Here is an 11822-nt window from a genome sequence, read left to right as displayed (position 1 = left end):
TCGGTGTACTGTTGACGTTGGCGTTGGCGCTGCGTGCGAAATGTGCCTTAAACGAAAATTAAATGCTGCACTAAATGAATATTTAAGACCGTGTGTGTGTTGCATGGTTGCCTGCAGCAAATGCAACAAATAGCGGCGCGATATCAACGCTTGCCACGGCAGGTGGTGTAAAAATAAAATTTTCTACTTTAAATAAATTTTATAAGTTTTTACAATGGTGGCAACGGCGTTGCAGGCGCCAACTGCTATTAAAATGGTTGCCGTTTTATGGTAAATGAGTGAGCGATCCACATATAGTATGTATCTATGTATGTTGTACTGGTCTGGTGGTCTCTTCGTGGACTAATAACTAAATGACTTACATTATTTTGTAATAAAAAGTAATCGAAGCAAAATAAATGAAAAAGTGGTAAGGGATCTATCGAAGACCTATAAAGTGGTAGCTTGCCTATTTCCTGGGCCTCAAACAGTGATTTCCGCATATCTTCTTCTTCTTGACTGGCGTAGATACCGCTTACGCGGTTATAGCCGAGTCCAAAACAGCGCGCCACGTATCTCTCCTGGCAGTTTGGCGCCAATTGGTTATACCAAGCGAAGCCAGGTCCCTCTCCACCTGGTCCTTCCATCGGAGTGGAGGTCTACCTCTTCCTCGGCTTCCACCAGCGGGTACTGCATCGAATACTTTCAGAGTTGGAGCACTTTCATCCATTCGAACAACATGACCTAGCCAGCGTAGCCGCTGTCTTTTTAACACATACAGCTCATCATTCCATCATCTGCGGTATTCGCGTTGCCATAAATCTTCCGCAAAACCTTTCTCTCGAAAACTCCTAGTGCCGTCTCATCGGATGTTGACATCGTCCACGCTTCTGCACCGTAAAGTAGGACGGGAATGATGAGAGACTTGTAGAGTTTGGTTTTTGTTCGTCGAGAGAGGACTTTACTCTTCAATTGCCTACTTAGTCCATAGTAGCACTTGTTGGCAAGAGTGATTTTGCGTTGGATTTTCAGGCTGACATTGTTATTGCTGTTAATGCTGGTTCCCAGGTAGATGAAATTATCTACAACTTCAAAGTTATGACTGTCAACAGTGACGTAGGAGCCAAGACGCGAATGCGCTGACTGTTTGTTTGACGACAGGAGATATTTCGTCTTGTCCTCGTTCACCACCAGACCCATTCGCTTCCTTATCCAGTTTGGAAAAAGCAGAGTTAACGGCGCGGGTGTTGTTTCCAATGATATCGATATCATCGGCGTACGCCAGTAGCTGTACACTCTTATAGAAGTGTATTATTTTCTCCAGCATCAGGTTAAAGAAATCACACGAGAGTGAGTCACCTTGTCTGAAACCTCGTCAGGTATCGAACGGCTCGGAGAGGTCCTTCCCGATCCTGACGGAGCTTTTGGTGTTGCTCAACGTCAGCTTACACAGCCGTATTAGTTTTGCGGGGATACCAAATTCAGACATCGCAACATAAAGGCAGCTCCTTTTCGTGCTGTCGAAAGCAACTTTAAAGTCGACAAAGAGATTGTGTGTGTCGATCCTATTTTCACGGGTCTTCTCCAAAATTTGGCGCATGGTGAATATCTGGTCTATTGTTGATTTTCCAGGTCTAAAGCCACACTGATAAGGTCCAATCCGCATATATTGAAATTAAATGGAAGCTCTAAAGAAGCTTTAGGAAGAGGGCTTCCACTTTTTGAAAATTTCAAAACTTTTAAAACAAATAAAGCTGGAGGAGAGTTAGAACTGATAGTCTAAATTTTGCCTCAAAAGCTTATGTATTATGGACAACCATTATAGTGAAGCATCTAACTAACAATAGGCTCCATAAGTTGCTCAGCAAAGAAAATATCGGCGAAATTGAACGAGAGGCGAGAAAAAATTTTATATCAACCTTAGAGTAACACAGTCTCTTTCATTGATGAGGGCTCTCATCTTCAATTTTGTGAAAAATGTGTTCCCAAATGAATTTCAATATGGTCCTGATTCTATTTTTAAATGGAATTCCTAATGAAAAATTTTACAAAATTAGATGCCTGTTGAGGTATTAATTGAGAGAAACATATTTTCATAAATCAAATACCCACCTTTACAAAAATATATATACGATTTAGGTGCTATGCTAGGTTTTGCTTTGATAAATTTAAATTTTCCATTTCATACCCCTGTAACCTACACACATACGTCATTATTGAAAATCGGCACAATCACCCACTTTTAAGCGCCTATTTACAGCATACCTGCAGCAAATTTTAGTCACGGACTCTTCCGCTGACCGACTAATGAGTATTTCAGTAAATCCAGGTTTAATATATCCCAAAATACCCAAAAATACACGGCAAAAATGTAAATTGAGGATGCAGTGTTGCAAGAGCGTCCACCAACGCTACATGAGGCAATCGAATTTCAAAGCGAATTACCGACAAATATGGCATCCCAAACCCACTACTGAAGCCAGCACTGTGGCGAGTTACTACATATATACATATACTGTGGGAGACTGCGTCATTTGTAGCCGGACCGTAGTACCACTTCGCCTCAAACGCACTGCCAATCGCCGCCTCGCCACTCAATTTCCGCTAATGAGCCAGCACGTGGCGAATTTGTTTGTGCAACAAAATTTAATATTGTTTGCTTTATTGCAACAATTGATTGTTGTTGTTGCTTGTTATGTATATAAACAGTATTCTCTACTCTTTTGTGCAGTTTGCCAATATTCAATTGGTTTGCAATTTTGCTGCTGCAATAGCCACAAACTAAAAACAAACAAACAATGTGACAACGACAGCGATTGCGACAGCCTCGGCAGTATATGCATCGAAAGATAGCAAAACAAATAATTCTAACCGTCCAGTGCACAGCTAGGCACCGCTGTGGATTTCCTACACAAAACTCTGGTTGGAAACTCGCCTAGCGTCCAATTGCATAGTGGGTTGGACTACTAAATCGAAGCGAATTGAGTGGAATATGAGCAGACGAGATGTTGTCTGACATATTTTTGGAGATTCCCTAGATATTATGGAGATTCTGATGTTGAAATCCGCTACTTTAAGAGCTCGAGTGTGGTCTCATCTCGATACACCGAGCTCATAACCTCACTTAATCATTTTTAACAACATATTGAATCGACATCCCTGAACTCTATAGAACTTGGAAAATTTGAACCTATAATCTTTACAAGATTTACAGACCTCAAAGCTCCAGACACTCAATATTTGATACGAATATGGGTGGTACAAACTAGAGACATTAGCTCCTACGAGCTCAACGGATTAACTAGTAACAAATATTAAAAGTATTCCAAGGGTTAAGTGGAGGACCCTTTGTCCTTCTTTCGATTTTCCTCAAAATAACCCACTGTACCCACGCTCCACTTGCATCCATCCATAACTATATACATATATGGAGTTCTAAAAATAATGTCTCTTTTGCTGTTCCTATTTGATGCCGCGCGTCTCCTGCTGCCATTTTATGCCGCCACAACGCGCGCAGAACTAGCAGCATTGTTGCTTTTGCGGCAATTATTATTATTAGTTTGTTGTTTTAGTGAGGCGCGTACGTGCCTCCTTTGTTGGCGCGTAGCTCGTTTAAAAAACAATCAAATTTAATTTCGTTTCAAAATTATACAAATATAGTAAATCGTTAGAGAGTGGCCAATCAGTTGCCAACTGAATTGCTATGCTATTGTGGCTAACGGTATTGTGCGCATACTCAATTCGCCGTTTTGCCGTGTTACATTAGCTGGTAATTATTTTGCAATAAATTTCACAAATGAATAATAAATGTTTACGCAATTTCAGTGGACATAATTTAAATGTTGAGAAAAACCACATAAAATAGCAATAGCATAGTGTGGCACGTTGCATGTAGGTGTTTTGTGCGTGAAAATAAATAGTATAAAATCGGCGTGTAAATATAAAGGCGAAATATAATAGAAGCGACGAAGCATATGTGATGGATCGCACTTTTTTTATTGTTTTTCAAGCAATATATTTTTAAGCTCCAGCAAAGTTGGTTGGTTTCAAGGTAGATTGGTAGAGGAGAAGCGCTGAGCTACTTGGAGTTGACCAGATGATCTATAGTGTCTGTCGAGAATATACTTTAAAAATGTAAAGAGTCCTGCTAAGAGATATTTTTTCTAAAACGATAGACCACATTTTTTTGATTTAGTTGAAGATTTCAGTTCCGTAAATATCAGTCTTGAATGCAAGGATGAGTGACTGAAACTTACACATATTCAGGAGACTTTCAGCGAAGAAACACCGGGAGATGAAAACATTTCGAGCTTAAGAAGTATGATTTAAACCTAATACGACCATAACAGTACGAAGTCTGGAAGGGAAGCAGAAAACTAGACTAAAACTGACTCGACTTAGGTCTCTCAAAATGATTAGAAAGGTTCAGATTCCACCGAGGATACATATTTGCCGAAACTTCTTATATAATGTTCCGATGAAGAATCTTATTAAGTTACTCATGCTCAAAATTTGCCTCAAAACGGCTCAAAAAGAGTTTCCTATGAAACGATGAGCGATGGGAAACCGGATTAGATTTTTGAAAGCAACTCATCATTTGGCTCTACAGATCTCTGTGAGCTTTGACCTGCTGAACAATACGCCTCCGAGCTACTCTGTCTTTAATTGCGTTTTGATGAATCGCACTACGTTTTCGCCTTGAATTAGCTGGTAAAGTTCGCTATTCCATCTTATCCTCCATTCGTCAGGTCCGATTCTGACTGATTTTTCGGAAAATTTTTCTTTCAAGACAACTGGTCGATGTAAAAAGCTTACTGTTAGTCGGAAATCATTCCAAATAATTCATAGCGTTGCGATAAACTGTCTTCGATACGCTTTTCTTACTATATTGGTGCATTGCTGCGATTTTAAAATAGTTTACGCAGAAAAGCAAAGTTATCGAGCTAAGTTCGTAAATGGCGGATTTATGTATGTCTCAGTCAAGTTCGAGAGTCGCTTGCTATCCTATTTATATTTGATTATGCCAGTTTATGCCAGTTTCAGTCGTTTATACCAGTTCTCTTTTCGATTCCTCACTCTTTATAACCTCTAATGTTACTTAGTAGCAATCCGATACGGAACCTGCAGGACAGTTGTGTAAAAAATCATCTCTGAACAATGCTTTTTCGCCTCATATCCTGTCCAAAGTGTGACAAACAGTGACTCATGAAATATTCCTTGAACAAAACTATAAATTTCGTCGAAAAATTAAATGAGTAACAGTAGCAAGTGAAATGACAGTCAATATAGTGCACAACAACAACAATAACGTAAGGTCAGTCGCCAGTCGCCACCACCACCAGCCATAACAAAACCAGTGATTCACCAGTGCGGCAGTTGATTTGCGGCAACTAAGCGCACAGCTGTCTGCAACATTTTTGCAACAAAATTGTTGCCAAAACTAAATTGTTGCCACGAAATTGACAATCGCATTAATTTCATGTGCGGCAAATATAACAAAGCGTAAAAGAGACATTGTGAAGTGCATATAAAATAAACAACAAACACACGTCCAATTGGCAATTATCAATTACCGTTTTGTCAATTACCCAGTGTCGATTACACGGCATGGCGGCAAATTGCCACTGCCACATGAATAACAAATCGAAAAATGCCGCGGAAAAATTGCCAGCGCGTAATAAATGTGGTTACTCACAGCTGTGAGTGGATTTTCCACGAATGGCAAGTCAATTTTTCGGCTTGTGGCACGTGCGCTAATGAGCCGATTGTTTGCTCGTAATAACAGTATAGACGTGTTAGGCGTTTGGCTGAAGTGGGCGTGGTAGCTGTGCTTAGTGGGTGCAAATTGAACACATGTTGCAAGTTTATTCGTATGAATATTAATGGAATAGTGGCAATTTGTTGAGTCGCAAATTGGTTATTTAACTTTGAATTGTGCGTTAAAGTGGTCGTTCATTTTTGTAAATAGATATTGAGATATATTTCTGTCTCTCCAACGCTAGAAAGAAAATTTTTTCTTTTACTCTTCAAAAAAGTAGCCTCTTTCTTGAACTTGTTTTGTCCACTGAGAGCTACTCATTTCTCTCCGTGTTATAGACGAAAAGCTTTTCCCTCCTGGAGATTATACCCGATTTCATGATTACTTTCTTCCAGGGCTGCTTTAGAACCACAGCACAATCCTTTTCTATCGCACACTTTAAGGCTGGTTCACACTGCGATTGTAGCACACGATTTGTTCTTCCAACGTGTGGTTGAATTCAAACACCCTCTAAGTTTTTCTCCGAAGAATACAAAAACACAAAACATGAAAACACTTCAAATTTGAAAGCTTTCAACAGCCACATAGAAAAACACAAATAAATCTCAAAATTCTCAAAAATGTAATACAAAATTTTAAAAAGCAACACAACACAAATATAAATCGATTAAAAAAAAATATGAGCTATAGAGGTAAGTAAAGCTCTGACTTAAGCAAGTAACTGCTAATGACACACGCTGGTTTCCACTTACAGCTCACACCAAACGCTCTTTGTCTTCGTCAACCACCGCAAGCACACTCTTTCAATCGGAGTTACTCTATGTCACGGCGCGTCATGAGCAGAAGAACAATTTTGTTATATCACCAATAGCGCTACGCTCTCTCCTGACAATAATCAGCATCTCCGTCATACGCGAGCCGCATCGTGAAGTGCTCGCGGCGATGGGAATGAAGAGCTCACATCAGGGCGTACAGGAGTACAAGGCCTGCCGCAATGCCAACAAGGACGAGTTCGTCTTCACCATACACAACGGCATCTATTTGGACAATCGTTTCGAACTCGATATGTCATTCCGCACCAACTGCATGGAACAATTCCAAACACGACCGGAGAATTTAGATTTCGATCAGCTTGATGGTGTAGCTCAACATATCAACACCTGGATCAATGAGCAGACAGAAGATCGCATTCGTACGCGCATCGCAGCCGACACATTGGACGTAACGCAGCATAACTTGCTCATAAATATTGCACGCTTCGAGAGTAGATGGAAGAAGGCGTTTCCCAAAAAGTTTTTGATGAAAAGCGAGTTCTGGTTAACACCCAACGACAAGGTGGAGGTGCCCATGATGCACGATTACTGCGATATACCCGTCGGTGATTTGGACGAACTACGAGCCACAGCACTGGTGCTGCCGCATCGTAATATAAATATAAAGCTTATCATACTAGTGCCCAAGGAAATCGACGGTTTGCGGAGACTCGAAGAGAAACTGCAGCAGCAACGCATCGATATCACTGTATTGCCGTCGTTGTTGAATGTGAAAAACGTAAAAGTGGGCATGCCACGGATCAAACTGGAGTCTAATATGCTTATGAATGATATACTAAAAGAGGTGAGGTGACTATAAAGCAGTTGTGTGTCTCGCTTTTAAAATCAACATGATCTCGCTTTCGTCATATAGGTTGGCATAAGAACGATATTCAACGATTGCATAGATTTTACGCGCCTGCTGACGGCATTCAACATCACGAAGATATCGCAAATAAGGCATATAGCCGCAATTGAAATCAACGACGACGGCACGAACTCGTCATCCTCTAAAGGTGAGTAACGGTGTTTTTTTTACTTAAATTTCTGTAAATAGCTGTAATCTCTTTCTTGTTTTTCTATATTTGCTTTTTCTGCAATTCTAGTGTCGTTTCTACTGACCGAAGTTGAAAAGTGCACCGAAATTAACGTAAATCGGCCATTCTTCTTCGCTGTTATAGACACTGAGCGCGTCTATTTTGGCGGCCATATTACGAACACCCGAAATTTCATGGATATGTCAACAAACTGAGATATAAAGATTTGGAAATGAAAATGGTAACTGATTTACCGCAAGAAACTGTTTTTTTTTTTTGTTGGAAACTTCGTTTTTAACTCGAACCTGTGATAGCTAAAGGTGGATATTGTGAGATAGCGGATCAAAGGGATCCGGGTGTTTTTTTGAGAAGCACGAACCTCGTCACCACAAATAATTTAGACTCACTAAATACAGATTCGACAGTCCTTCTTAGAATTAGCAATTTTTTTTGTTAGAAAAGCAAACATTTTAGGTATAGATTTGATAGCTCTCTCAAAACCTTAACATAGTTCCTCCGCTCTTACTTTGGATCCCACACCAGGAGCTTAAACAACCGCAGAGATCGTGTCGAAGAGATAAAGAAAAGCAAAATGCCTACTCGCAAGTCAAGTAAGCTTCGCATTATTGCTGCGTTGATCCTTCGTTCTACTGGGCAAGAGCAAAACTTCCAGAATTCCACAAAAAAATCCAAATAAACTAAAAGCATGAAAAATTCATGAAAATTTCCCTATTTTCATCAGCTAATTACCGAAGAATTTTCGAATTTTCTTTGCGCAGAAAGCACGCATAAAGACAGACAGTGAGACATGTGGCATGCAGCACCTCATTAGCATGCAATAAGCATAATAAGGCAGCGCGCATACGTTCCACACACTACAAATGCATTTAACTGTAATTGTGTGTCTGGTGATGCACAAGCAACTCTGGTGGTAGTTTCCGCTTTCTGCGCGACTCTGCGACACCACAAGCGGAAGTTGGCTGCACTTGGCGTTGCGCCACGACAAGGCAAGAAAACAAAAGTCAATTAACTCATTTCCTTTATGTTGCCTTATGTTGTTGTTGTTGTTGTGTGGCATGTATGTCATTGTTGCTGTTATTGTTGTTGGCGCAGCCGCCGTTGTTAGCATGATTAACGCCGCAACGCGTAAACTTATTACAACACAACTCAAGCGAAGTGAGGCATGGTTGCTTTGAACGCGTGTGTTCGCGTTGCATGCCACCTGCAACTCATACATGCAACAGCACAATCAAACTAACTTTCATATAAGTAAAGTTGCGCATTGTGTAACGCCGTTAAACTTTCACCTCACACACACGCACATATAAATATATATACATACATCTACGCATCGCAGTTTTGTTTGTGCAACATGTGCATCATTTGCATTTGTGGCTGCTCTTCCGGCATTGAAAAGTTCATATTTCGCTGTTATTACTAACTAACACACATACAAACACACCAACCCAGAAAAGCAAAAGCAAAGCCCTTTCACCCCCCTCTGGCGTTGTGCGCGCTTCAGAACTTTTGGCAGCAACTTTTACGCTTTCATTGCATTTTGCATGTGCATTGCGCATTTGACAGCGTGCAACGGTACTTTGTTGTTGTTGCACATATATACATACATATTTTGTTTGGCTCAAATCTGTTGTAATAGTAAATTTATTGAAATTAATGATGCTTCATTACGCGCATCAGTGCGGCAACGACGGCGGCTCTGCGCTCGCTTATGTGTATGTGTTTGTTGTAAGCAGCGCGCCGCAAACTTTCCGTATGTTTGCTTGTGTTGTTTTTAATTAAGTGTTCATTACATGTGATCCTTTGGCTTCAAAGAACTTCCTGCAACACATGTATGTTTGCTAAGTGACGGGTAGTTTAAACAAATTAATTAAATTCGAAGTGTCTGCGCAACTTTGGTAGTTCTTCTTTCAGTCACAGAAACTTTTATAATATTATATCTAGTACTTCTGCTTACTCTTTCTATCTGGTGTCTACAATATTGAATTTATTTTGCCTTCCTCTTTCTTCCCAATCTTCTTTACCTAACACCAATTGCCAATCTTCTAAGCCAATAGAATAACGGGCTGCTGGTCCTAACTAACTAACTGTAGCTGTCTTCGATTCGCCAAACTCTAGCGAGTAGCGAATCGAACAAACCAATGAGCTACTCAAACACTTTGATAGCTCATGCGATACTACTCTGCACTAAAATGGCTCGCCTCAGAAGCTCAATTGGTATCCGTTTTCTCTCTCTCTATCTGTGTCTCTTTAATAAAGTTCGACTCGCGAAATTTGTTATTCCTTTTACATGTGACAAGAGAACAGTGAACAAATATAGCGCTTAAAGAAGTGATGAATCGAAGAGAGGTATTGATGTGGCCCGAGCTTTAATAATCTCTTGAACAGAAGCATTCCTTACGCAGACTAAAAACCGAAAAAGATGTGGATAAGGCCAGCACAAACAGAACATATTTTTCTTCAATCCATTTTTCATAATGTAGGTTTAGTCCACAGTTTTGGATTAAGTACAAAGAATAGAAAACAGCCATCAAATATGGAAAGCGCCACAGGCTAATGGCAGATTCCGCCTTTTGATAAGACATTTACGCAAGCAGCTAACCTTATCTACACTAAATTAAGACTGTTTAGCCACAATTTAAGCCATGTAAAGCATGTTCTTTACTATCAACTTATCTGGCTTCTCAAGATTATTTAAATAAGTTACTAAACTCTCCAACTTTTAGAATTTCACCAAAGGCTCCCATTTATTACTTTATCAAATTCTATTTTCAACACTAAAAACAAATGCAGATCAATTAGACACCCGAGCTTTATCTCTGAGCAGCCAACACAATCGCGCGCTTATCTCAAAATCATAAAGAAAAGCCTCGATAAATGCCAACACAAACACTAGAAATGCATTGCCTTGCAAATTTAAATGCGCTCACCACACTCCACTAACTTCATCAACTCCGCCGTATTAATTGAGCTTTTAGCTCAGAGACAACGCACCAGCGCACACATGCATGTAAATGTCGCCTAATGAAGCCCGCGAGAATGCAATTACAGCGAAGCGCCGATTTTATATTCATAACAAAGCAATTTGAGCGGCTAAAGATTACACGCATGTAAAAGGATTTTCTTGTAGGCGAACCCACGCGCCCACCGCGCCGCGCCAAGCTATTAACGCCGCGCGTCGCTTACAAAGCCACCGCGGTGTAGTAAAAATTGCTGGCACCTATGTAGCAAGCGCCACCGCTAGGCTGCTGCAGCTACACCCCCAACCGGCAACGCAGCTACAGCGTAATTGCCACAGCCGCAGACGCGGTGTTGGCGCTGGCAGGCGGTTGCTTAGCGCGCGCTCACACATTTTGCAATTTCCGCTGCCGCAACACTAATCGCGTCACTCAATTATTGTAATCCTTTCAAATGCATGCATGCAGCTAAGTGTGCTGCAAACCATGCAACAGCGCGCGGTGGGCGAGCGGGTGGTATGTGACTGCATGCAAGTGGCAAGTACCTGGCGCGCATACAGCATGTACTGACGCGGTGCTGGTGAGCGCTTGCCACACGTGTGCCACCTCGTAAACCATTAAAATTATGGCATTTTAAGGGGCAACTTACGCGACGCAAGCGCCTAGAGCGACAAATGGGTTTGTAGTAAATAAAAATGTTTGTATGTATAAATAGGCGCAAACAGTTAAACTTAAGTGCCACGCGGCCAAGTGGGCACAGGCGCACTCTCGCGCCAACGATCGTACACCAATAAAGGGTGCAACAACAAAGCAGCTCGCGCTATCTTCACTTGAAATCTGCAATTTAAACATGGCCTTCGTCCAGCTTGCAACGCGGTTAATAGGCGTCACCGCAACGTTGCATTGATCTGTTATCCGCTGCGCGCTGGCTACAGTAGTTGGCGCGATTTTATCGCCAACATAAATAAAAGCGGCTGCAGCCGTGCACCTTTCGAGTAGGTACTCGCATTTACAGCTAAGCAATAATTTAACTATTTCACGGTCAACCGGCGCGCGGTGCGCTGCGTGTGTTGCATATTCTGCGATAAGCTTGCCGCTGACAGCAACAAAGCACAGCTGCTGTGCGCGCAAATTATGGCAATTTACAATGTCAAGTTGTGGCAACACGAAATAAATAACAACAACAACAAGTGGCCAAGTTGCCGCATGCTGCATGCAACTAATGAATTGTGATGTTTATTAGCTAATGCATTGCGGCTAT

At 41.1% G+C, this 11822-nt stretch overlaps 1 protein-coding gene across 1 annotated transcript; it reads left to right on the top strand.

The window, feature by feature from the left end:
* Nucleotides 1–6267: 6267 nt before the first annotated feature.
* Nucleotides 6268–7860, top strand: LOC105215633 (serine protease inhibitor 42Dd). Its single transcript, XM_011189649.3, has 4 exons — nt 6268–6429; nt 6492–7354; nt 7424–7565; nt 7656–7860. The coding sequence occupies exons 1-4, from the start codon at nt 6417–6419 to the stop codon at nt 7799–7801; spliced, it is 1164 nt and encodes a 387-aa protein (XP_011187951.3). The 5' UTR covers nt 6268–6416; the 3' UTR covers nt 7802–7860.
* The last annotated feature ends 3962 nt before the right edge of the window (nt 7861–11822 follow it).

This window comes from Zeugodacus cucurbitae, chromosome 6 (assembly GCF_028554725.1).
Source record: "Zeugodacus cucurbitae isolate PBARC_wt_2022May chromosome 6, idZeuCucr1.2, whole genome shotgun sequence".
Taxonomy (NCBI): Eukaryota; Metazoa; Arthropoda; class Insecta; order Diptera; family Tephritidae; genus Zeugodacus; species Zeugodacus cucurbitae.
Note: the sequence above shows the minus strand (reverse complement) of the source record. Positions and strands in the feature narration are given on the sequence as shown.

Coding starts and splice junctions, on each gene's coding strand:
- LOC105215633 (XM_011189649.3), top strand. Junction 7,355..7,423: donor TGAATGATATACTAAAAGAG/GTGAGGTGACTA, acceptor TTCGTCATATAG/GTTGGCATAAGAACGATATT. Junction 7,566..7,655: donor GAACTCGTCATCCTCTAAAG/GTGAGTAACGGT, acceptor CTGCAATTCTAG/TGTCGTTTCTACTGACCGAA.